General features: G+C 52.4%; 9 protein-coding genes across 9 annotated transcripts; 4 read left to right on the plus strand and 5 right to left on the minus strand.

Moving 5' to 3' along the window:
- Positions 1–962: 962 nt before the first annotated feature.
- AYO21_06840 (hypothetical protein) lies at positions 963–2,471 on the plus strand (the record flags this gene model as incomplete). The annotated part of the gene is made up of 1 exon (XM_022656799.1): positions 963–2,471. The coding sequence occupies one exon, from the start codon at positions 963–965 to the stop codon at positions 2,469–2,471; it is 1,509 nt and encodes a 502-aa protein (XP_022510914.1).
- Positions 2,472–3,153: 682 nt separating this feature from the next.
- Positions 3,154–5,265, minus strand: AYO21_06841 (hypothetical protein; the record flags this gene model as incomplete). Its single annotated transcript, XM_022656800.1, has 6 exons — positions 3,154–3,495; positions 3,693–3,830; positions 3,947–4,379; positions 4,457–4,904; positions 4,970–5,079; positions 5,174–5,265. The coding sequence occupies 6 exons, from the start codon at positions 5,263–5,265 to the stop codon at positions 3,154–3,156; spliced, it is 1,563 nt and encodes a 520-aa protein (XP_022510915.1).
- A 710-nt stretch (positions 5,266–5,975) lies between these two features.
- On the plus strand, positions 5,976–6,968 carry AYO21_06842 (hypothetical protein; the record flags this gene model as incomplete). The annotated part of the gene is made up of 1 exon (XM_022656801.1): positions 5,976–6,968. The coding sequence occupies one exon, from the start codon at positions 5,976–5,978 to the stop codon at positions 6,966–6,968; it is 993 nt and encodes a 330-aa protein (XP_022510916.1).
- A 149-nt stretch (positions 6,969–7,117) lies between these two features.
- On the minus strand, positions 7,118–9,522 carry AYO21_06843 (hypothetical protein; the record flags this gene model as incomplete). Its single annotated transcript, XM_022656802.1, has 2 exons — positions 7,118–7,395; positions 7,455–9,522. The coding sequence occupies 2 exons, from the start codon at positions 9,520–9,522 to the stop codon at positions 7,118–7,120; spliced, it is 2,346 nt and encodes a 781-aa protein (XP_022510917.1).
- Positions 9,523–9,863: 341 nt separating this feature from the next.
- Positions 9,864–12,355, plus strand: AYO21_06844 (hypothetical protein; the record flags this gene model as incomplete). Its single annotated transcript, XM_022656803.1, has 3 exons — positions 9,864–9,869; positions 10,438–10,579; positions 10,656–12,355. The coding sequence occupies 3 exons, from the start codon at positions 9,864–9,866 to the stop codon at positions 12,353–12,355; spliced, it is 1,848 nt and encodes a 615-aa protein (XP_022510918.1).
- A 64-nt stretch (positions 12,356–12,419) lies between these two features.
- AYO21_06845 (hypothetical protein) lies at positions 12,420–14,821 on the minus strand (the record flags this gene model as incomplete). The annotated part of the gene is made up of 3 exons (XM_022656804.1): positions 12,420–13,817; positions 13,893–14,611; positions 14,779–14,821. The coding sequence occupies 3 exons, from the start codon at positions 14,819–14,821 to the stop codon at positions 12,420–12,422; spliced, it is 2,160 nt and encodes a 719-aa protein (XP_022510919.1).
- A 941-nt stretch (positions 14,822–15,762) lies between these two features.
- AYO21_06846 (hypothetical protein) lies at positions 15,763–16,707 on the minus strand (the record flags this gene model as incomplete). Its single annotated transcript, XM_022656805.1, has 1 exon — positions 15,763–16,707. One exon carries the CDS (start codon positions 16,705–16,707, stop codon positions 15,763–15,765), a length of 945 nt encoding a protein of 314 aa, XP_022510920.1.
- A 311-nt stretch (positions 16,708–17,018) lies between these two features.
- Positions 17,019–21,242, minus strand: AYO21_06847 (hypothetical protein; the record flags this gene model as incomplete). The annotated part of the gene is made up of 3 exons (XM_022656806.1): positions 17,019–19,124; positions 20,491–21,156; positions 21,210–21,242. 3 exons carry the CDS (start codon positions 21,240–21,242, stop codon positions 17,019–17,021), a joined length of 2,805 nt encoding a protein of 934 aa, XP_022510921.1.
- A 761-nt stretch (positions 21,243–22,003) lies between these two features.
- Positions 22,004–25,326, plus strand: AYO21_06848 (hypothetical protein; the record flags this gene model as incomplete). Its single annotated transcript, XM_022656807.1, has 3 exons — positions 22,004–23,135; positions 23,186–25,038; positions 25,090–25,326. 3 exons carry the CDS (start codon positions 22,004–22,006, stop codon positions 25,324–25,326), a joined length of 3,222 nt encoding a protein of 1,073 aa, XP_022510922.1.
- Between the last annotated feature and the right edge of the window lie 455 nt (positions 25,327–25,781).

Here is a 25,781-nt window from a genome sequence, read left to right on the forward strand (position 1 = left end):
GATTTTCTTCGGCTCAAGTTGCTGGAGATTCTCGTAGTGTGGTTGGCGACATGGTTGAGATCCTGACTCGTGGCTGTAGCGAGTAGTGGGTGGCCTCGAATATTGTGAGGGACTGACTGTGACAATGACAGCGACGTCGACATCGACGACAACGACAACAAATATGCAGTGTCATTTCACATTTGTGTCCCTTGTTCCGCCTTTCCGCTTCTGCTTGTCTTGTCCAGTTCAGCCCAAACTGTTCATTCTACTGACCACTAATAACCAGCCACCAGAAACGCCCTGACCTGTCAAAGATCGTTGCCCAACCAAACGCTCATCTGCCGAGAAACATTTCTTCGTCATGGCATTGGTGCGCATCTCAACGCCTGGCCTATGACCCCCGAGACGACCTCAATGCCCCTCGTATATCGATCGCCTAGAACCGCCGTCGGCCGTTGCAGGCAAATGCAGGCAGGCAAGGCAGGCCATGGAGCGATTGGGCCTTGGACTGGGTCGTCTGCAGCGTCAATGCAGCACCACCAGCTCGCAGCGAGGAGAGAGAAACTCCTCCAAAACTGGTGACGGGACCGGCCACTGGCTTTCTCATCCGAGCCTTTGATTTGATTTCCAATTGCAATATTGACAAAGCTCGAAAAAGACCACTACAAGAGGCCTGAATGAGACTCGACCAGTCACAAGTCCCCAATCGTCGCTCGTCGCCGGTCCTATCGCTTGTTCCTCTTGATTTCGTTGGCTGCTTTAACGAGTCTCTCAGCAGGGCTTGGGACAGTCTCCCGCGGACCGTGCGGTGTTGAACAAGAAAGGGGAAAAGGTCCAAGAATCACACCAGGGGAACTAGACAGAGGCTGGCGCAAGGCTTCACGAGCTTCACGAGCTTTTACGACGCAATCTGAGGCTGGCGAGACCCAATGGAATCCCAATCCCAATAACAAACACCCACTCCGTCCTCGAGCTGAGATATGTCGGCATGTCACTTTGTCCCGCTGGCACAATACGATGTGGGTTTTTATCCGTCCTTGTCTACCACTTCCCAGGCGACGTCTTTCCGGGTGAAGCATCTACTGACCCTGAGTGCTGACCAGTGGAGTCTACACCCGGCCCTCGAGCCGGTGGCCATCCCATGGAACCCAACCGTATACTGTCTGGTGGCCGGGTTCTGTGCCGTGTCGATCTGGATGACGGTCGAGTTGACGTTGCAGGTGTTTTTCACCTTCCGGCGGCACAAGGGTCTCTATTTCTGGTCCCTCCTGGTCTGCACATGGGGCGTGGCGCTGCACGTCCTGGGCGTCATCCTCAAGCTCTTCAACGAGAGCAACTGGATCATCTCGAGCATCATCTTCAAGATCGGCTGGGTCGGCAACGTCACCGGCTTCTCCCTCGTGCTGTATTCGCGGCTCAATCTCGTGGTGCACGACCGGCGCATTCGCCGCGCCGTCCTCGCCATGATCGTCACCGACGCCATCATCCTGCACACGCCCATCATCATTTTTGACTTTGGCATCTCCTCCCCGCACCCCGGTGTCTGGTACATGCCCATGAAGGTCATGGAGCGGATCCAGGTGGTGTGGTTCAGCGTCCAGGAGACCATCATCTCGCTCATGTACATCTGGTGCACGCGCGACTTTCTCAAGGACATCTACTCGCGCCAGACCCACCGCGTCATGCAGCTGCTCATCACCGCCCAGGCCGTAGCCATCGTCTTCGACATTGTCCTCATCACGGTCGACTGCAACGACATGTTCACCCTCAAGGTGGTCATCCACCCGTTCTGCTACGCCGTCAAGTTGAAGCTCGAGTTCATCGTGCTGAACCAGCTGCTCGCCCTGATCAAGCACGGCATCGCGCCCAGCAGCTTTCCCGCCCCGGATGAAGAGTCCCCCGACGCCAGTGGGCCGACGCCGCCGAGATCTGGGGCCGTCAAGCATGGTTCCTTTGTGAGCACCGAGATCACGGCCACCGACGCGCGGGATAATGCAGGGGTGGATGCCTCGCGCAAAGAGTCTGTCCTTCTGCCCTCTGGCGGGCTGGGGAGAGACATGGAATACTACAGGAGGAGGGACGACGGCAACAACAACAACAAGAGCCAAAATATCGATTCTGGCGTCCCAGGAGGAGATGCCCGTAACAACAAGAACGAGTCGTCGACAAACGTAAAAGGTCAGACCCCGCCTAGTCCAGACCCTGACCCGGACGCGATCGAGCCACTTCCGCTCCCAGGTCCAGCTTCAGTGTCAGCTTCTTCTCATCCGCTACCACCACCACCCGCTCCTCCCCCTTCACAACCTCCTCTCACGGCTCCTGTACCAAGAATACCCGAGACACGGCCCTTTGAACCACAACCGCCCGCCCGGTCCTTGTCGGACCCGACACCTCTAAGCCCCACGCAGCAGCAGCAGCAGCGTGAACAAGACTCGGAGGCGATCGTGGCGCAGATTGAGAGGCATTACCTGGGGAACTGGAATGGATGACCTTCTCTAACAAGGATCCAGGGTTTTGGGATTTAGCCAAGGAAAGATAATTTGCGGCTCGTATGTACTTTGTAAAGTACGAAGGCCCGCCACAACGGCACCAGGGCTAAAAGAAAGGGCTTGGGTGTGGTTTTCTTTGGATATATATACATATACATACCTAAGCTAAAGTCCTTTTTCCACCCACCGCATATTACTGACTTTATTTACTTGCTACAAGAAGGGTATTGGGTCGGTTGACTAGGTACTAGGTATTAAGTACTAGGTGATTTAATATGATACAACATAACATAAACACACGATGCATGGTATCTATCACCAATCGAATGAGCTGGCCCGCTGCTTCTTCCATCTTCTCTACCAATGCTACCTACATAGCTACATAGCTACCCATGCAGCCAGCTGTCTGTGCGGATATTGTAGCCGAAAGGGAAGGGTACGAGGGAGAGAGGGAGGGAGGAAGGAAACTCGGCTGAGCACGGATTCATGTCAAGAGTATTATAGCAATACAGCTCACAGGAGAGGGTAAATGTCCAACAAAGTTTGTCGGTGTCCTGGATTCACTGAATGTCACGTACGTACAAACTCACTCCCAAGGCAAGGATCGAGGAGCTCAATAAGGGACCCCTTCATCCGCAAACGCGAGTCAGCCCCTGTGAAGACTAGGTTCTCACATCCTTTCTCACTTCTTCCCCCCCACCGCCTCCGCGACCTCGACCGTCTCTGCGTACCCTACCCTCCCCTTCTCCATCTCCTTGTCACCCACACCCAGATCCCGCTCGTCCAACACATTCATCCGCCCGAAATGCGAGTCAATCTCCTCGAGCGACTTCTTGGCCGTCTCGGGACACGCGAGCACCACCAGCGCCAGGCACACGAGGTTGAAGGCCATGAAGATGAAGTACGTTCGGGCGCCGATGTTTTGCACCGCGACGGGCCAGACTTGGCCGACGATGATGGCGCCGATGGATTGGCCGGACGCGGCGATTCCGAGGCCCGAGGCGCGGACGTTGGCGGGGAAGATCTGAGGGGAGATTTTGTATTAGTTCTGAGGGAGGGCAGGCGCTGGGAGAAAGAGGGAGCTGTAGATAGGGGGTTGAGGGGACAGGGTAGGATAGGCTAGGATAGGCTAGGATAGGCTAGGATATCATATCATATCCACCCTCTTTGGTTGGTTGTGTAGTCAGATAAATGACAGGGAAAGAGAGAGCATGGGCATACCTCGGACGAATAGATCCAGGTTACGGGACCCGAGCCGATCGAGTAGCCCAGAGTGAAGAAGAAGATGAAAAAGATGTTGCAGTAGTTGGCCGCACTGTTGATCTGGTTCGGATACGCCGTCTGCAATGCGCCGTTGATCTATGCATTCATCACCGCGCTGTCAGCATAGGCATTCTGGACGACATCCGACAAAAACAGCAAATCAAGATCCCAGAAAAGGAGATATGATCGAGGAATGCCCGGCCAAAACTCACCATCAAACTGAACGCCATAATCGCCGCGCTGGATGACAGCGCCCACCGCCTCCCGATACGATCGATCAGCAACAGCCCGACGATTGTACATGCGACCTGAACCGTGCCGTCGATGCCGCTTGCCAGAAGACTCAGCTCCTTGGACGTCCCGGCCGCACTGAAATTTGACGGCAAGTAGTAGCGGATCCCCGAGGCGCCGCTCATCTGCTGCAGGAAATTCAACGTCCATGCGCGCCAGAGCCGTGCGAACAGCGGCCGGTCGGTGAAGAGCACCCGCGCGGATTTGACAGAGTGCGTCTTGTGCCAGAGGATGTTGGCGTGGATTTCATCGAGCTCGGATTGGATCGACACCACGTTCGACGAGTGCCCGCGCAGGGCAGCGAGGGCTTTGGCAGCGTCGTCGACTCGATCTTGCTCCATGAGCCATCGAGGGCTGTTGGAAGATGTTAGTCAAAGTACTTCGCAGTCCTAGGGGACGGTCGAGTTTCGCGGTGTCATAGGACTCCTTACCTCTCAGGAAAAAAGGGTATCAGAGCGAGATAGAGCACCGCAGGGACAAACTGCATGATGACACTCAACCGCCACTGAAGATCGACTCCTCTGCCCGTGGTCCAGTGGCTGAAGCCGTAGCCTATCCAGAACGCGACGCTGATTCCGGCGACGATGCCGATCTGGTTGCACGCGACAAAGGCTCCTCGCGTCCTCGCGGGACTGATCTCGCTGAGATACAACGGCACAGCGCAGGCGACCAGACTGGTGCCGAGGCCCGCAATGATGCGTCCGATAATCATCATGGAAAGGTGCACGGCGCCGGCTTGGAGGGCTGCTCCTACGCAGAGGATTGAGACACCCCAGAAGCCGGTCCAGCGACGGCCGCATTTCTCGTTAACAGGGCCCGCGATGAAGGCGTAGCCAGTCCAAGAGCCTAGGGCCATCAGGCATATTAGCGGCTTTTCTCCTGGAAGACACACATTGCAAAGGATGGACGACAAGATCATTCGGGAAACAGTACAAGTCACATACCAGCATAGTAAATCGCCGTAATCAGTCCTGTCTCGCTCGACGACGGGTGGTGCAGTGACGAGATGAAACCGGGGGCGACGTATATGGTTGAAATGATGCCAATGTCATAGCTTGAGCCATCTACCAGTCAGCCTAGCACGTCCGGCATCTTGACAAGCAAAGCATTGCAAACCAGAAAGGCAAGGCTCAGAAATAGACGCTCACCCCCAAAATATGGCTCCGAGGGACATCCACGCCGCGGCCAAGTAGAGTCGCCAGTTCGCCGTGGGCGACGGAGGTGTCGTCGTTGCCTCCATGATTCTCGAGAACCTGGCTGGGAACCGAGGAGATGTTGGTGAGGGAGAATACCCTTTGTAACAATGCTCAGCGACCAGAATGAATGAGGCGTCGGCACACTGTATGTTCAGCGGCTGGTGAAGCAACCCTCGACAATCACTGAACCCGGTCTGCTCTCAATGCAAAGAAGACAGACGGTGGGGGTTTTATGTAGCGATCAGCAAACATGTCCCCTTTCCTCCCAGCCTTTCTCGCTTCCTCTCCTCTTCGGCACTTCCTGCTCGTTTACTGGACGACGAGAGGAGAGCAGAAGACGACGCTCGCATCGGAATGGACCACGAATGGTGTCTCCCACACGTTAGCAGGCGCCATCCCCGTGTCGAGTCGAGCGGATTGTGGGGAAGCGAGCCCAAGCGCTGTTTTTGTGGAGGAGAATGGCTCACGCTTCCAAGACGGAGGTGCCTAGCGCTCGAGCTAGAAGGATTGGCGACGAGTCGGAGGCTCCGTCTCTCTCACCTGGACTTGTAGTTGCTCTGCCATAACCGTCTGAGATGGTGGAGTGACAGACGCCAGAGGTTGATGAGGCAGCTGATGAATCCAGAGGCATCCATCAGAACAGCAGAAGGCCAAGAGCGAGAATGTCGATACAGCCGAGAATGCTCATTTGTTGTTTGACAGATAAGAGTAAGTCAGAGATGAGCGAGAGCAGACGACATTCTCGCCATTCTCAATGGGTTCCTTTAGTAACGCCGTCCTGACTCACCACTCGACGCGACCTCTGACTCCGACAATATCGCAACACACTTTCCACCACCTCCCACAGGACCAAGGCCAGTTCTCATGGCGTCCGTCGCAGTATCTCGAACTCCAGCTCCCCGCAGGCCTGGATTTGATCGGTGGCGAGAGGGCTCTGGACGATGAACGGCGGAGGATCCGAGTGACGCCATGTAATCCTCCGTGTCGGAAAACGAGATCTGGACGGGACGACGAGCATGAGTATGGAGATGAGCAGGAGGCTGGCGATGAGGCGGTTGTCTTCATCACCCGTAACGGCAGTGTGACGGGGTTGCTTGGTGTTCCGCGATTTCGCAGTCTGACTATCCAAGTCGTCGGTGTCGGTGGGGGTTTCACCCCTGGACATCTCAGTACTTGTACCTTGTCTCCTCCTCCTCCTCCCCCCTCCGGTCTAGTCTGCGTCGCCGGTGGGATAGGAATATGCGCTTTCCTCCCATCCCCCTTGAGCCCTTGTGACCGCGACGACACGAGAACCAGAATGAGACGGGCCCTCCTGTGGTCTCTGCACGCCGATGACATCGACCTCGTGTCCCATCTCCTGCAACAGGGTCTACTCGATCCTTGCCAGTGGACGACAATGCGCATCTTCCTCACAAGCGGGGCCGAAGCGTTCGAACAGAAGTCGGTGGTGTCTCTTGGGCCAAAGTGCGACGACATCGCGGCACGGGTTCGCAGATCAGGACCATCGGCGGCGACACTGTCCTTCACTTTTGGACGAATGACGATAGACGATCTATCTTCGGCGGCGGTGGCAGAGGATGGAGGACATGAAAAGGGAGAAACTACGAAAGATGCTCTCTTAGCCAACACGGCGGGTGCTCCAACGATTCTTTTCTGCGGGAGCAAGTCGTTGGAATGGCAGGTCAAGATGTGGGCGTTGAAGATGACGCCGCCGTGTCGGGTTCATACGACTCAGCTGCAGAAATAGACAGGAATACAAAAGATGGAGAAGCGACTTCACAGAAAGAACTGGCACTGTTGTATTTCCGTATCTCTAGCGACAATACATCCACTCCTATCTCCCCATCACCTTGTGTACAACATGGACCAGCCGTATGATCTCCTTCAAGCGCATATTCAATTCTCATACGCACGGACCTCAAATATGCCACCATGAACGTTCTCACCTCCATTCAGAGCAAGGATTTCGACCCCAATGGCGCTCGTCAGAGGCCCAGCGTTGGCCCCGTCTTCCACAAAAGCAATCTCGCGGCGTGTGACATGGTTGTCGTCTTCTCGATAGAGGGTAGATGGTTGACCATCGGCGTCGAGGTGGGCGAGGTCGACCACCCGCCAGGATCGTACACAGAAAGGGATACGGCTTTCCGGATGTCCTCGCAGAACAGATTCCATAGCTAAGACAGGATTCAGCAAGGCCATCGCACGACAACAATCACTAACAAAATGTACTAACCATGGTCGAAATCCGTGTCAAAGCTTACCACCAGTCGACCAATTTTGACCGGCGTCTCCCAATATATCCTCAACATCTGCGCTTCACCCTCGCCCTGTCCACCTGCAGGAACCCAAGAGTTCGCTCTCTTGGTTGGGCGAGAAACCCCGTTTCGTACATTTTCAGCTGCCCATGCTTCGACAGGAGGTGTCACTGTCAGCGCGATATTGTGGCCCATCGGTCGACGGACTGGAGTCCATCGTTCGAAAGCGTCAATCCCAATTCCCGCTGGTGGACTCTGTGTGCATTCATGTTCGACAGTCATTATTCCAGATACCCTGTCCAGTGTAGTCGACACGGCGACAGACTCGTTTTCCATCAAGCAGAGAAAGACATACTGATCGTGCGGATTCTCAACCTTGAAGTCAACTTGAACGTCATTCTTGCCACTTGTAAGGCGGATTGTCTCTTCGCCGAGGATGACCTCGGGTGTGTAATTGTATGGTTTCTTGGATCCACGCAGCTGCACGGTGAGCTTCGTGTCTTCGATAGCTTCTACTGTAAATTGGAAAGACGGAACTGGCCCCTTTGGGAGAGGCAACATTTGAGCCAGACTCCTCGTCAGGACCTTTGGCGAACCATTTGCTGGAAGCTTGTGCAGCTTGAACTCCGTAGATGCGGTAACCTGACAAGCTCCTTTGACAAAGTCGACCGGGTCATTCAGCTTGTAGCCAGGAATATACTGCCCCGATCGCATCAACTCGAGCTGCAGTAACTGGATCTTGTCCTTCTGTAAGAGTGCAACGGGATCGACGCCGAGTTTCTGGCAAACAGCAGCTGCCATCCCCAAAGCGTTCCCGTTGTTCCCCGAAGTTGCCATGACTCGAGTCGATCCAAATGCGACATGGGTTGCTGAAATGATCCTGCCACCATACAACAAGTTCGGAATCTGCGAACAAATCATACTCGACAGGGGGATTTGGTAGACGCCCTTTGAATGCCACTGAGTGCAGCCGTCGATTTCAGAAAAGACTCCGTCCGCCGGGTGCAGGTCAATGGACCATCCTCCATAAGAAACTGCGTCCGGATGATAGCGTTGTTCAATGATGTCCTGTTGCTTGATGGTGTACGGGCCCATGAACCTTCGTGACTCTCTTTTGCCTGGGATCATTCCCACCCATTCCAGCGTCAGGTTCTCGGCTTGTGGAAATTTCCCAGAGTTCTTGAAGTAGTTCCAAACCCCATATACAACTCGCCACAGTTCCCACTTGATCTTTTCCGTGTCGTGGACCGTATCCAGCCGTCCTCCATACTCAATCCACCATAACTGGCAGCCCATCTCTTTGACAGTGAAGGTCTTGTACCTGGGGATTTCGCTCTCGATATCCACAAGAGCATATGAAGGAGCCACATACTTGACGGGTCGGCCAGTGTCCTTCGAGTAGAAATAAATTGAGTGACCAAGCAAATGACCATACTCGGAAGAAGGGGCAAACAACTCCCCAAATTCCTCCTTTAGTTCTGCGCCAATTCTGAAGGGGGCCCCAGCCAGGAACGAAAGAGCACCGTCTCCCGTACAATCTGCAAATAGAGCGGCCCTGACATTGAATTCCAGGGAGGTCTGGGAAGAGAAAGCCCGAGCACGCTCAATTCTGTCTCCATCCTTTTGACAGCCTATCAATGTGGTATTGAGCAACAGTTCGATGTTGGGCTCGGAGATAACCTTGTCCAGGAGCAGACTGTCGAGAATAACCGGGTTACCCTCCGGGTTCCGGTACATGTTCTCGGTAAGGATCTCGTCAACGAGGCCACCCTCTCGAGCATATCGATTGTTGTTGAACATATGTGATGTCGCCCCCAAGATCCATAGCCGTACTTCAGACGAGGCATTTCCTCCCAACACTGGTCTGTCTTGAAGTAGAACCACTCGAAGTCCTTGTCTGGCGGCCGTGACAGCGGTGCACACACCAGAAAGGCCGCCTCCGCAAACACACAAGTCAGCATTGAGCTCCTTTCGGCGGAAATCACGGCTTGATGTCGCTGGTTCCCGAATCAATTCCAGCTCAGGCAACAATCGTGATGGAGCCATATTGGGGTGCGTGCAAGCTCGAAGCAAGTTTACCTGTGGTAAAGCTTAGCAAGAAACGAGTAGACAATATTCCAAGTCGCGCAAGAGCCCGTTTCGTGCTTCTGGCTTGATGCTTGGGGCGAAGTGTATCGAGATATTCATATTGTCAACATGTCCTCCATCTTTCCGCTCTCAAGCTTGTCCGCATCACCGAGCGTTCCAGCGTCTACTAGAGCTCCACTATCATAAATCGGCACCTCCATTTGGTGTCTTACTGAGTCCATTCCCGCCACAAGCTTCACGAAGGGGTAGAGAGAAAGGGCTCGGCGGTTCCGCATCGGCGGTTCCGTCTCCCTAGAACCATGTCAGTTACATTCTCGGCAGGATACCACGGTACTCAAGTGTCACCACGCGAGTCTCCGAGAGCGGCCGAGGATGCAAGAAAAAGAAGCGATCGCTTGCAAAGTTTCAGGGTTGGGTAGAGATCATTGCTGAGGGTTGCAGGGTTGACGGCGAAAGTTTCAAGTCACATGATTGGGATTCATTGGAGCGCATCTCACAAACTCCAACGGGAACTCGATGAACTTCAGCTCGAGGGGAGACTCTCAGACTATCACAATGGATGGCACTTCTTCTCTCACCTAATCGGCTGTGCCCCTGACTCATGACATTGATCGACCTGCTGCATAGAGAATGCAAGCACACTCCCATACGAGCAGTCGCTCATCGCCACCCCCGTCACACAATCCACTTTCGCACGTTTCTCTCACTGTCAAACAGCTGCAGTCTGCCTGTGTGTTCTGCAAAGCTCGAAAGATCCGGTGTGATGGGCAGTTACCTGCGTGTAGTGGCTGCCGCAAGTATGGACGAGCCTCCAGCTGCTCGCTAAACGAGGATGGACAGGGGTTTGAGCGTGACTACGCTACCTACCTTCAGGCCCGCATTCGTCGGTTACAGGTTGCACTCCATAAAGACGGGAACCCGAGGCAACAAGAGAGTGCTCTGCGAAGAGGTCCGGTGCAGGATCAACATGGTCCGGCCGGATTGATGCCATCGTCGGTGGCCGCTTCTATTCAAGGTTCGTTGGTATATGCTGTGGCCCTGTAGACTTCCATGATAATCAGGTTCCCGGTGACTGACATGGACGTCGATAGGTTCTGAACCGGGCGGCAGGCCCAGCCTGGTCCAGAAGTCGCAAATTGACCGACTCATATCCGAGATCGGGGCTTTGCCCATTCTTGCCTCATCTTCAGATCCTTCTTGTCTTGACGGTCCGCACCTGGCGACCATCGTCCTGGCGGCAGCCTCCGAGTCAATCGTTGTGCCTTCAGTTATCGACCTGAACCAGCTGGACGAAATTCGCGCCCTCCTCCCAAGGGTTGAAACCGCCAGAAAGTTGGCAAACCAGTACTTCGCGCGTGTGTATCCACGCCTGCCCTTCTTCTCAGTCCAGGGCTTCTGGACACATTTCAGGCTCGCCTATGACGACTCCATGTCTGGCTCGTCAGTGCAGGACGACACGTCTCATGCCGAAAACCCACCTCGACTAGCTGGCCAGGAGGCAGAAGATGGCCTGAACAAAGTAACCAACATCGGGTATTCGTATTTTACTGTCCTGGTCGTTTGTGCTATCTCGACAGCATCGCTCTCACGCAACGTCGATTCTGTGATCTCGCGTAGTGCGATTGAGACCTTCCTGGCAGCCCTGCGCTTTCGTGAGCACGCAGTCCTTCCGAACACAATAGCTGGGTTACAGGCAATCCTGTTCCTCATTCAATATGCTACTCTGAATCCGTCACAATTGAATGCCTGGTACTTGGTTGGGGTAGGTATGCGCATCTGCGTCGATCTCGGGTTGCACCAGGATCCCAGTGCTTCATCCCTTCAGATAAGCGCCAGTGTGCTGGAGACGAGACGTCGGTTGTTCTGGTCCATGTATTCATTTGACCGCTCAATCTCCCTCGGCACTGGTCGCCCTTGTGAAATCTCTGACAAGGTCATTCACGTGGATGTGCCCAATTTCAGCATCGGCTCTGAAGCTACCGAGGACGAAATCTTGGGATATAGGCAAAGATATCATGTCCTGAAACTCCAATCACTTGCATATGAAAAGTTGTACATGTCAGAGAGGCCGCAGAATCCTGCTGAGTTGGTGGTTGAATTGTTGGAGCAGTTCCAGGATTGGGCTCGGAATAACCCTATATCCATGTCGGAACATGCTCGTATTCTGCTAAAGAGCGAGTGGTTGCAGGGTATGATGCTCCTCTATCGGCCGTGTCGTGCGATCCAAAAAAGGACACCACAAGACCTCCGGGAACTGTGGGATGCGTCCCTCAGCTTCGCAAAGACATACCGTGGATTGGTGGAAGCAAATGAGATCTTTTATGTACAAATCGCCTCAGCAAAGGTCTACACTGTCGGCCTTGCAATCATCCATGCTTACTGGCAATTGCGGTATGTTCAGGATGTAGATGACGACCTGCCAGGAAGCAATCATGAACAAGCCAGCACCGTGGCTTCACTACAGTCACTTGATCTGTGGAGCGGAGTTGCAGATGTCAACTTCATGTTAAGATCGCTTTCAGATCGATGGGAGGAGGGTCGTCTTCTGGCTCAAAAATTCGAAAGGTTGAGCACGGCCGCTGTAGAGTTGCTTATAAGGCCGCAGATTAGACAAAGCCAGGATACGATTCAGGAGATGGAGTCGCGCATGCCCAACGAGGTTGTCCAGTTCTGGCGTCATTCGGCTCCGACAGGATTGCATCTTGTTGACATAGATCGAGATCGGGATGGTGCTCGCAATGAGCTGCAAGAACTGATCTCGGAGATCACTAATGTGAAGTCTGCTAGATAGCGTACCACGCAGACGGGACTGCTTTCTGATATCTCGAGGGTTGCAACATGGGAAGGTGTTGTCATTATGCCATCTCGAAATCGCCTTCAAAGTTCAAGGCACTCTCCATGTGGAAAGGCTCCATGGGGTCGAAGTCACCGAAGGTGGCCATATCGTCGTATGACAGTCGTCCAATGTTTCCAAAGTACTCGAAAGTCTCAAACCCTTGGAAAGAGTCCTGGATTTCCAATGAGTTGTTCCAGTCCCATGGATACTCTTCGGGTTGCATGTGACCAGACTCAAGAAGATTGTTGGCGTTAAATAGGGTATTCGATGTCGACAGCCCTGAGAACGAGCTTCTAGTGCCAAATGCTCTGCCAGTCTCATCATTCGTAGCAGAAGTTTGTTGACGCATGGTCTCCCCTGAGCTCTCTTCTGGAAGAGTTGGGAGGCATTGCATACCATTCGAGTCTGCTCTAGGAGCACGCCATTCGCTTTCCGACCTATGCTGGGCAGCCGCGTATTTGCTAGTGTTCAATGTCAACCATGTATCAATAGCTGCCGACGGTAAATTTTGAGAGGGTTGTGAGCCTGCCCTGCGGGAACGAGACTGTGGAATACCTCGCATCTCCCTCTCTATCACTTCTGATGTCTGTTGCGCTAAAGTGACAAGAATATCCCTTGCGCGGCTGACCTTTGGCCACGTCTTGATCATTTCATTGAGCACACTCTCCCATTGCACTAAGCAGCTCTTTATTGTGGTCCAGTCTCGCTTCGCCTCAACACGAACGTCCGAACAAGTCCGAAGGGCAAACAGAAGAGTGATTCCTGCTGAGAGTTGATATTGGAGATCCAGCCAAGTGAAGCCAGTCAATTTTGTATTATGTCGAATGAACGCGAGCTGGATAGTATTTTTGCACGCTGCAAGGCAAGTGACGAGTTGGCTAGGGTCGAACTCATATCGGCTTGGAGATGGTCGATTCAAGAACAAGAGCGTATTGTAGTACCAGTAAGTCCACCAGTCTGAATCCTGAAGGCCGCCGTTCTCCAGCCGTCGACTTGTCTGCAGCCAGTCTTCCAAGCTGGCGGATATTTCGCCGGCCCAGGTATGGAGGTCGCCCTCGTTACCTTGGTGCTGTGTTTTTGTCGGTCCGTACAGTTTCAGCACCATCTGGCTCTGAATTCTCTGCAAACGCAGCCAGTGCACCACCTGCTCACGTTTATCGATTGATATGGTCGAGCATGGGTACTCTACATCGATTGTCTTTTCGGGGAGAGTAAATGGGCGTCCGAGAATAGTGCTCAAGGTCCTGTCGAAGGAATAAGTGACCCAGAACAAACGTCTCTTTGTATCGATCACTCGATCTTTTGTATCAGTCTGAAAGTCCGGATCCTGGGACAGGATTGAATCTTCGTTATGCAGCCCAAGGTCCACACACATCCTCGTGCAGAGTCCAGAAATATACCAGGTCGGTGTTTTGGTCTGGGTGAGCAAAGAGTAGAGAAGCAAAAGTAGAGTACACTGCAACACTTGTGTGTCCTTCCTTTGCAGAATTACCGGGAGGTCCAACAGTGCATTATTAGCATAACTCTCTGCGAGAGCAGCTGTGTGGGAATTACTCCTAGAGAGACAGGAAAGAGAAATGGCAATCACCATTGTGAGCATGAATTGGGGTTTCACGCGTGAAGCACCAGGGTCACCGGTCTGTCGGCTGGTGGAAAGACTCAAAACTTCTTGTAAGAATTCCTCCTCGACCAAGATCGGATACTGAACTTGGAAATGAGAGAAAAATATACGTGTGAGCTCTTGGGTGGTTTCGTAGCCTGGCAAAGTCGCCGGCCCATTAAATGTAGGACATGAAGTGTCGTTGGCAAGTGGTGGACTCTCATGGACAGAGAATGCATCCAAGTTTGGGTCGTTTTGCCGAGCAGTCTCCAGTACAGCTCGTGCAATGTGTAACCCGCTTGAGTCTCCGAGATAGTGTGCTTCCCCTCGATCACCTCCCAGATCGATCAAATCGGCTTGGATGCTTCCGATTCTACGTTCACGAGGCGCATGTTGGCTAGAGGTTCCCAAGGTGGGATAAACGGCACGATTGCGCTGTGCCGCTTCAGCAGGCGAACCTTCACCATCATGGGAGGTCTTCGAATGGAGGCTTTCTGCATCTCTGACATGAACTGAATCGTCCGCAAGCAGTCTGTCATGTTCAAGTTGAAGTTTCTCCAACTGAGATTCTAGGTCGCAGATAAACTGTCGAGGAACATTGATTTTCGCACCTGGGTCGAAGTAGAAGCAGGGAGACTCTGAGCGGACGCATGGGGCGCAGCGTGGACGACCCGTGTCACAGCGTGTTTTCCGCGTCCGACAGCGATTGCAGGCCGGAATAGACTAGGCACAAGCCATCAGCAGGAAGAAAGATTCTCATGTATTGGACGCAGCCTACGCGATGCACTGATGCGGCCGTTTGCATCGTCACTGGTGCACATGGTGCGAACACCTATCGGCAACAAAATGCTCGGTCGAGAGACTCTTTGACAAGGGTATGGACTGTTGGCTTCAAGATTGCTCGACTGACCAGGGACGTAGAAAGCCTGTAGGCCTCAGTTTCGGATTTCAGACACGTCGAGTAGAGAGGGAGGTCGGTGGCAGGTGTCAATCACCACATACCCATAACCGCAGCCGGTCCCTGGGACAAACCCCACAAACATGCCCAGCCCATGCATATTTCTCCGCACTCGGCACTCCTGTCAGGCTTTCCACGTGACTGCGACACCCACGCGGGCACGTTACTTCGCGAGTGCGTAATTAATATAATTGCGAGTTGCGCCGTATTCGAGACTGGAACCTCGAGTAAAGCCTTCCAATAGGAAAACATGGACCACGATGTTATGCGCGATGCCAACAATGCATCTCTGCCAAACGTGGACAGCTCTCTCCCTCTCCGCGAATTGGTCGCTCTGATTGGTGGAAGTGTCTATATGCCAGGGCTGTAATCCAAGCTAGGGATAGGTATCTTGTTACTGCACATCTTCGCTTCGAAGTCAAGGCGATAATATCTTCTAGTGCTCCAGTACAAGTACCTTTGATTCACCCGGCGATCAGCGAAGACCGCATCTTCAGCAGGAATAGTTCACGGAGTACAAGGATCGTCAGGCTCAGGTGGCCCGAACGGCACTGATGCTGGGCAGCCAACATAGGTCCTGAAAAGGCGGAAGGGTGCTTCTGGCCAGCGCAATAAAATTTTGTCGGCTGATTCTAGAAAGAATGACGCTGTAGACGCAAAAACTCTGTTTCTCAACAACATGTCCAGGATCAAAGATGATAGACATCACTGACTGTGTGGAAAACTGGCGCGGGAAGACGCTTTCAACTCAATTGCGTCCAGGCTACTGGGAGAGCCTGATGACACCTTAGCATATGAAGCTACTCATCCTCTTCTTCTTCCGCTGCTGCTGCTCGGTCTTGCAGTGCCCTGGGCTTTGCCAGGACTCAGTCTAGCCGCCTCTTGAGTGGCCGTTGCGGCACTCCCTTTTTGTCCAACACCCTTGAGTCCCCCCTGTCCGTTCTTGGCTAACTCCTTTGCGTGCCCTGCGGTCGTCGGACTATTCCAATAGTAGACCACCTGGGCTGCTAGAACCGCGTTCAACGCAAACCCGGCAATAAATCCGTACAAGATCAACTTGTCATCCACTTCTTGAATTGTAGTGTAGATTCGACTGAGACTGCCAAACAGGTAGTTGAAGACGGCAAACGCAGACAACTGGCCTGTTCCACCCTGGCTATAGATTGTGAGGATCTGTGGCAGCTTGCTAGCGATGCTCAGGGCACCAGCACCCGCCTGCAGACTGGTCATTTGTGCATTCGAAACAAGTGTGTCGGAGACCATGAGCGCGTACACGGCACTACCGAAAGCCGCTAGGAAGGCGCCCGCCTGCGCGCTCTTCTTCGAATAGACCAGAATCAACACGCTAATCACCACATCTTGAATGGCGATAAGTGCGGTCTCGCCGTATGTGCTGAATGGAAAGCCATTGCGCATGTTATAAGCCAGGGATATGACGAAGCTGGTTGTTTCCAACAAATAACTTGTGAACGATAGTCCCTCTGAGGATTGGGACTTGACGAGTTTGATGATTTGGGGGACTTTCACGACAGATGCCGCGGTGATGATGACAATGCCCAAGGCTTTCGATATGGCCAGGGAAACGCATTCGGGATGGGAGGCGAAATCGAGGTCAAGGAGGAGGGCGCTGTGGCAGCTTTCGCCAAGGAGGTTGATGGCAAGGTCATTGATCGGAGCGGGTAGGTTGTGAGTGATTGGGATAAGGTAGGGTTTTAAAGGGTTGAGGACAAGCTCCTGGACTTGCTCCATCGTGAATATTCGATGCGACTTGACTTGACAAATTGGAGTAATCAGAACTGGAAAGACACGGGTGGTGGTTGTAGTACACTCGAGGGAGAGAAGTCTGTTTTGTTTATGATGCCAGGGTGGCCCGACGTTCTCGTGTCGAGGAAAATAATGGGGTCACGTGACAGCTTAGGGGCTTCAGCCTTGGTTTTTGCATTGACTGATGGCGAGTGAAGACTGTGTTGCTCTATTTATATGACAAAAGACTTGCTAACTGTTTCAGATGGTCAAACTATTGATACATAGACATTGTACAAATGTTCAAGGAATCTGCTTTACGCCTTGCGCGACAATTTTGGAGTTGTTACATGGGCAACCTTGTCATCGGCGGCAGCAAGATGATAGGTCGCAAGCTGATCTTGGGTTATCGGTGAGGGTGCCCCAGCGAACTTGTCTTCACCGTCTGCGTACTTTGGAAACGCGATCACATCTCGTACAGTCGCACTGTTCGTCAACATGGCCATTAGCCGGTCAAATCCCAGGGCAAACCCTGCGTGCGGCGGACAGCCAGAGCGCAACGCCCTTAGTAGATGGCCAAAATCCTGCACACGTTCAGATTCCATCTTCAGGACCTCCCTGAGAACGAATTCTTGCATAAATTCACGGTGTATACGACAGGAGCCGCCACCAACCTCAACCCCATTAATCACGAGGTCGTAATGATCTCCGATAATGGATAAGGGATCCTTCTTGAATGTGGACACCGATAGATCCTGATTTTGCTTAGGCGCCGTGAATGGATGATGCGTCGAGCAGATACCAGCAGACCCACCCTGTCCAGGCTCGGAGTCTTCTGTAGGCGAAAACAAGGGAAAATCCGTTACCCACAGTGCAGAATATCCTGAAGGTGACGGGATTAGACCTTCGGATATGGCGTGCTGATAGATGTCCCGACGCAGGTCTCCTAGAGCAGTAGATCCACCAGTAAACGGCTTCCCATCGCGGCTATAAAGAATCAGGACGTCGCCCGGTTCGGGATCGAATTCTTCTTCCACTTTGGCTGCGCCTTCATGGCCAAAGCTCGCCAATCCATGCAGCGGTTTCAAGGGATCAAAGACCGCCACTCCGGGAATTCGTGCGCTGTCATTCGTGTAGCTCGCTTTCGGCGACGTTTCCAAAAACGTTGTTACAAATTTCTGGCTGTCTGCTGGTTCACATCCCTGCATGCAAATTTTCACCATTTCCACGACGGGATCGTCATGCGAAGTTACCATGGTCTTCACATTGGGCGAGAGCCAATGATCCACTCGATGAATTTCGGACCCAAGCCGGGTGTCAGGCTTGTCCGAACCAAACCGAGTCATCGCAGCGGTATATGTGAGCTGTGGAAAAGCCAGGTTGCGATATTCCGGATCGACCGATTCGAACTCGAACTCCGTCGACAACGGCATTTGCAAAGGAGCGATTCCAGGCACGTTGGGCCAGACTGCATGGATGAGTAGATCTTCCACCGCAGCCATCACGTCGGCACTACTGGCGAAGGCCATCTCGAGATCAAGCTGGGTGAATTCGGGCTGTCTGTCGGCCCGCAGATCCTCATCCCGGAAACATTTGGCAAATTGAAAGTACCTCCAGATTCCCGATGCCATGAGGACCTGTTTATATTGCTGCGGACTTTGTGGTAACGCGTATGCCAAGCCCTTCTTTCTCGTGGGGACAATGAATTCCCGAGCGCCTTCTGGGGTGGACTTGAACAAAAGAGGTGTCTCTATTTCATCGAAATCATTGCTTAGCATATGTTCTCGTATCTTTCCTGCGAGGCGCGAGCGTAATCGAATGCGGCGACGGAGGTCCGAGTCCGTTCTGAATTGAAGGTGTCGCGACTCTGGCGGAAACACTGTATCGCATTTTGCGGTGAGGTCAGATGGAACTCCATTGAGAAATTTGTAAGAATCTGCTCTGATTTCCACGTGAGATATGAGGTCGATGTCTCCAACATAGGGGTCTAGCGTTCGGACAGTAGTATCTGGCTTTTTCTTTTGTGGCGTTGCAGACTCTCCCGAGGGAACCCGCTTGTGTACCTTTTTGGGTCGTTTCAATCGTGGCACAACGGTCCCCGAGATCCGAATGGGTGTATGAGGACGAGCGGCTCTGAAAATGCTCAACTGTCCTTCGGAGACTTCTCCATCACTTGATTCTCTTTCTTCACTAGACTCCTCGGCGTCTATGTGACTTTCCACCGAGGGACTTTCTCCGACCTTCGCAGTGGAAACAGAATGGGGGAAGATGACTTGCACGGCAAGCTCTAAGCGTGGATCAACCAGTTGGATGAAATCGAAGCCCTTGCTAGGCCTGTGAGAAGTAATATAGCCATATAGTTGCACTTGGTTCTGACTGTCATCATCAGGAGCAGGCGTACTCGGTAATGAATCGACGTCGGTCTGGCATAGTTTTTTCCAGGCTTGACTGGCTTCTTTGGAAGAAGAGATCCCTGTTACAGTTAGACGCTGGCCAAATCGCTGGTGAGGCACTGTCTTACTGGAGAAGTTGTATCGCCTGATATCGCCGTTACTGGTCTGCAGTCTTGGATCTTGTTGCCGGTCACGTCGGGCGGAAGACGTAGAATATGCAAGTCTCTGAGAAAGACATGGGCTGGTGATGGCGCGTTGGCTGGACGGGAAGCCTGCGCACCACAAACGAGTACGAATATATCTCGATATCTCAATGTAGCTCCGTCGGAGGTGAGCTGAACGTGTAAGTGATCTCTGGACCTCCATCGGCTGCTGCTGCACTTTCAAAGACCCATTGATGTGGACAATCCAAAAGAAGGATTTGAGTTGGAGAACCTGCGCTGATGGTCCGTGTGCGCCAACCTCCAACCGCTGCCTGCGCACAAAAGTCTCCGAGTCGCACTCTGTTTTCTTTTCCTTCTTCATCCTTCCAAGTTTTGAACAAGTGAGTTCCTTTGATCCGCGCTTTGACAAGTATATATCCTAACAACGCCTCAGATGATGAAAGCCTAGCGTGTATTATACGATTTGTTTCTGCTGCAGGCGGCAGCAAGCCCTCTCTTCGGAGCTCAAGTGGCATGCTGTTCGAAGTGGTCAGAAAACAATGAGATCGGCGTTCGGCACACCCATCTTGTTACATTTTACGGACGCGATGAAGGCATCTCTGACTCTCAATCTTGGAATGGATCTACTCGATTTCCCGCTGATACTTGTGCATGGTGCGCTTTTATCGGACTTTATTTTGCCTCGAGCCGCTCTTGGATTAGCTGTTTGACCGAGTCGACAGTGTCGGTACCGAGTCGAAGCTTTCTTCCATGAATGACCTCCACGCCGCAAGTGCAGCTTTCACCTCCTGCGTCGAGCCTCCGAAAGCGACCCTCACATACCCGCGAAGAGCTCTACTGTCTCCGAAACATTTGCTTGCGGGACAGAGAAGGATCCCAGACTCTTCGAGTAACTTTGAACAAAACTGCTCACTGTCGATGGGCTTTCCCATCTTGTGGAACTTGAGCATTACTGTTGTTCCAGCTCGTGGCTCGACCCATGAACATGACCAGTTGTGCTCTTCGACAAATCCTTGCAGCAGGCCCAGGTTTGTTTGGCATAACCTGATGTTTCTTGCTAACAACGCGTGAATGCACCTCTCATTCAGGGCCTCTGCAGCAACCACCTCATCTAAAGTTGATGCAATTGTGGACTCAAGACGCCTAGTTCCCCTACAGGCTTCGAGAATGGCTCTGTCTTTCGTGGCAATCCACCCGGCTTTTATTCCTGCTAAACCGTATGCTTTACTTACCCCTCCTGTCACGACGACTTTCTTATAGCCCAGGTTGATCGTTGAGGGTGGAAAATCATCGTCGGATGGCAATATCGAGTGGAAAAGAGGCCTGTAGGTCTCATCCGCCAGAATAGTTATTCCCTTTTCCTCTGCCAATTCAACGAGGGCCTCGAGAGTGGGTTTGGACACTATAGCACCTGTAGGGTCACAAGGACTTTGGATCGCAATCAATTTTGTATTGTCCCTGATCAATGTCTTTAACTCGTCAATATCAACCGCCCACTTTTTCGCTGGGTCTGCGTTCCACCAAGTGACGCCCACGCCCAGAGATGCAGGTATCTTATAGAGCAGTTCATCAACAGGGTGTTGGCAAATGACATGATCCCCAGAGGTCAGCAACGCGGAGAATACTGTATAGTCTGCAGCAGTGCCTCCGTTGGTAATTATAATATCGTGTTCGGTCACCCCCGCAGAGCGCACAGAGTAGAGGGCTGCCAGGTTTTTCCGTAGATGAATGCTGCCCAAGCCAGTATCGTTTCCTTGGAGCTTTACTTCATGCAGTTTCAGGGCCTTTTCGGAACCCGGTCTGTCCTCTGAGATGTCAAGTAGTTCAGACAAGGAGATGTTTGAGGCGGCCGATGATGAAAGGTCGTGTTTGGCTGATGACAGATACTTTTCGTTCCACTGTTCACGTTGTCAGTGAGAGCATTGTTCGACGAACTGCTGGTAAGTCCTACCTCGATGGCTTCAAGCCGCTGAAACCCGGCCATGCTTCCTGTTGGAACGACACAAACCGTGTGCGTACTCGATTGAGAATGATTAGATGACGGTGCCGTAAGAACAAATGTCTGAAAAGACTGCTCTGCACGACTGAAGTCTTTTCATTTCCAACTGCGGTGTCGCGGAAATACCGATCCGCCGAGTACATAGTCAACTGCTCCCCCACCTTGACCAAGTGCATATGTGACATCTCCAACACTATGCCCCGACCTCGTATCTCGTACCTTAATTGACTAGCTGACTACTCGGTACCTAATGGTACCTTAGTCTTAGCCCCCGGACTGGATGATGCCACGAGTGCCAATAACTGCCGGTAGCTCACGATTACAACGATTGGGTGCAAGCTTACAGCCGTCCTTAACTGGATAAAGCTCGGCCCATTGGTCCTGTGCTCAAAGGCCAATCCCCGGTATCAGGTCTCCCGTCCCCGCCCGTACCGTACAGGAACGTGCCAGCAGTTGTGCATCGTGCTGTTGCAACTTGTGTTGTGCTGCGACGTTTGGACCTTTCCAGTTCAGATCCCTCCCCTTCCCGCGGCGAACTGCAATGGTGTGATATCCTTCGACTCCCATCCTACATCCTCTGTCGCATGTCCCTCCTATCATTCTTGTACCGACTGTCGCCCTACCTAACTTTCTACCCTCGAGGTTTCTGCCGCCTTGACTGGACAAGCTTCCGTTGACAGGCACCAGCCACACGGTCTATCACCTCCACACCTGCACAGCGGACGATATCGCCCAGTCCATCCTCAATGAACCTCCATGGCATTGCCGCCGCCCTATTACTCGTCGCACCGGCATTGCTGGCGACGGCCTATCCCAATGATACTTCGCGGGCATTGATGCAAGATCCCTTCCTCGATCTCGTCGATGGTTGCCCTCCATGTCCTCGATGCTTCGACTGCCACTACGACGAATTCAAATGCCTACAATTTGCGAGCTGCAGCAGTGCCAACGGAAAATGCGTGTGTCCTCCTGGCTTCGGGGGAGATGACTGCGCGGAGCCGCTGTGCGGTTCCCTGGTCGATGGCAAGAATAGATCACCAAGAAGAGGCGATAAGTGCGACTGCAGAGATGGTTGGGAGGGAATCAACTGCAACGTGTGCACTTCCAATGAGGCATGTAACGCAATGATGCCACTGGGCCAGGGTGGGGTTTGTTATAAAAAAGGTGCTTTGGTCCACGAAAACTACCAGGTGTGCAATGTTACCAACAATGCCATTCTGGACCAGATCGATCCGCGCATACCAGAGGTTACCTTCTCCTGCAACGCTGAAGACGCTACCTGCAACTTCCAGTTCTGGGTTGATCAAAAGGAATCGTTCTACTGTGCTCTCGACAATTGCACTTCCACATATCAAGACACAAATGTTCGCAATACGACAAAATATCAATGTCAAAACATAAAGTGCTCTTGCATACCAGATCGGTTCTTGTGTGGCGAAGATGGCTCCGTCAACATCGACGAGTTCTTGGAGCAAGAGATCAAGGGCCCAGCTTCCTTCTACTCGCAGCATACCTATGGCGGTAGCTCTAAGGACGGCAGTCGTTTCGAAGAGCCGGCCATGAACAACTTGATATCTATGATATTCGGCGATGAGTATATCTCACTTCAGTGTCGGGCAGGCGAATGCCTGTATGAGACGGAGGTGCCTGGATATACAAGACCTATCAAAGAGATCAACACCCCTTTGATTGCAGGAATCATCGCCGGTTGCGCCCTCTTTGTCGTTGCCGTCACACTCATATCGTGGTACCTCTCGAGAAGAGCAGCGCTCAAGCGATGGGGAGCCATTCGACTAGGTGAAAATGGTGAAAATGATGCCTCGCTATCGATGATTAACCACACCCCGATGTCTTTACAATTTGAGAACGTCTCTTATGGTCTGAAAGGAAAGGAAATCCTCTCTGGCATCTCTGGCATTGCCACCCAGGTCAACTCACAGCCATCATGGGTGCGTCCGGCGCAGGCAAGTCTACGTTTCTCGATATTCTGGCTCGCAAAAACAAACGTGGGACTGTCTTGGGCCATATGTATGTCAATGGCGAGAAGATTCTCGACGGGGAATACCGAAACGTGGTGGGCTATGTCGACCAGGAGGACACCCTTTTGCCAACTCTGACCGTTCATGAGACCATTTCCACCAGTGCTCTCCTACGACTACCAGCTGACATGGGCATTTCTGTCAAGGAGCAGCGAGTTATCGAAGTTATGCAGCAACTCGGCATTTATCACATCAAAGACCAAGTGATTGGCTCGGAGGAAGGAAATGGTCGAGGTATTTCCGGTGGCGAAAAGCGACGGGTTGGTATTGCTTGCGAGCTTGTGACAAGCCCAAGTATTCTCTTCCTCGATGAGCCAACCAGCGGACTCGACGCCTTCAACGCTTTTAACGTAGTTGAATGTCTGGTCACGTTGGCCAAAACATACAACCGGACCGTCATTTTCACCATTCATCAACCTCGCTCCAACATCGTGGCTCTTTTCGACCAGCTCATTCTTCTTGCCAAAGGTCAAACCGTCTACTCTGGTCCCTTTTCAAGCTGTCAATCATATTTTGATCATATTGGTTACTCCTGTCCGCCGGGTTTCAATATCGCGGACTATCTGGTGGACCTGACAATGCACGCCAGTATTCCACGTTCTCCCATATTCGAGGACGTTCCGAAGGATTTGCTCGACCGAGACATCCCGGGGACGGAATCAAGCAGCACGCGGGCTGTGAAGTCCATTGCAAGTGTTTCAAACGTGAGCATGGAAAGCCCACGCGAACCCTCGACTCGAATAAAACCAAAGAGGAGGATATCCCTGAAACAAAAGCAGGACCGGCAATTGTTTACTCGAAAGAAGGCTTCTGGGAGCGAAACTCCGCCAACACCAAAGACTGATGATGAAGACACTATAATGGGAAGGGCAACTGGCAGCATGCGGAGCTGGCTACCCCTGTCGAAGAGAGATGGGTCGAACCCGCCACCCCTTTTGGAGGATCCTGACGACATACCACCAGACGCCAACACCGACCTCGACATTCTGGTGACCAGTTTCAAGAACTCAGATGTCGCTCAGACGATCCACGACGAAATCACAGCTTCAATCCAAGCTGCATCGGCGGCAAATGGCCACGGTGGAGAAGACGCTGTGACCGAGCCCGTGACAGGCTCGATTAAAGGCTTCCGGCGAGTCAGCCTTCCACGACAATTTTTGATCCTATCCAGGCGGACTTGGCGGAACCTGTATCGCAACCCTATCCTGATGCTGACGCACTATGCTGTTGCTATTCTGCTGGCGGTATTGTCAGGATGGCTCTTTTACGGCGTCACAGATGACATTGGCGGGTTCCAAAATCGACTAGGTCTCTTCTTCTTCCTGCTGGCATTGTTCGGTTTCAGCGGCCTGACAAGCTTGAACGTCTTCAGCGCAGAGCGGTTGATCTTCGTTCGAGAACGTGCCAATGGATACTACTCCCCGATCACTTACTATGCTGCGAAGCTGCTCTTCGACATTGTACCGCTCCGACTCATCCCACCTATCATCATGGGCATCATCATCTATCCAATGTCTGGACTTCTCCCGAAGTGGGGCGTTTTCTTCACCTTTATACTAATATTGGTGCTCTTTAACTTGGCTGCGGCGGCAATCTGCTTGACGATTGGTATCGTGTTCAAAGATCCCGCTGTCGCCAACTTGATTGGTAGCTTGGTGATGCTGTTCAGTTTGTTGTTTGCTGGCTTGCTCCTCAATCTCAACCATGATAGCATCCAAAAAGCAGCACAGTGGCTGCAGATGGTAAGTATCGGTCATGATCCTTGGTGGTGGTTGTGCTAACCGTCGACACAGTTATCCATCTTCCACTACGGCTACGAGGCTCTAATCGTAAACGAGGTCGCAAAGCTGCGTCTCAAAGACCACCGGTATGGCCTGGACATCGAGGTACCCGGAGCTAGCATTCTCAGCGCCTTTGGGTTCGACAATCTGGCACTGTGGAACGATGTCATTGGCCTGGGCGTCTTTGCAGGAGCATTCATCATCATCGCATACATAGCCATGCATTTCCTGCTTGTTGAGAAGAGGTGAAGAAAGTAATGAGGGGATTGTCTGACGATATTTCATTGTTGTTATTGGAGAATCTTGCATTTGCTGGCGTCCGAGGTACATAAATAGATGAGTTTGGTGGAAAACGGATCAGGGAGGCTGTAAATAACGCATATACATATACGACTAATATGATCTGGACTCCAATATCTTGCACGAGCCTTTGCAGGTTGTAGGATTTCTCCGATATTATGAGGGCCGGCCAATCTCGGAACCGTGCGTCTCGAAACGCAGGGTATGAGACCGACTGCCGCTGCCCGATCTCGGAGATGGTCATTATGCGGGGAGCCGGACCCGAAATCTTCATCTGTCGTTCTTCGGCAACTCAACTCCTGAAGTCCTGACCAAACTTGAAGAAAACAAACTTATTGTCACAACACGGGTGTGGATCACTAATTGGCAATTGAAGCTCGAGCATTCTTGCGCAGTATTTCTCA

This window comes from Fonsecaea monophora (genome assembly GCF_001642475.1).
Source record: "Fonsecaea monophora strain CBS 269.37 chromosome Unknown Scaff49, whole genome shotgun sequence".
NCBI lineage: Eukaryota > Fungi > Ascomycota > Eurotiomycetes > Chaetothyriales > Herpotrichiellaceae > Fonsecaea > Fonsecaea monophora.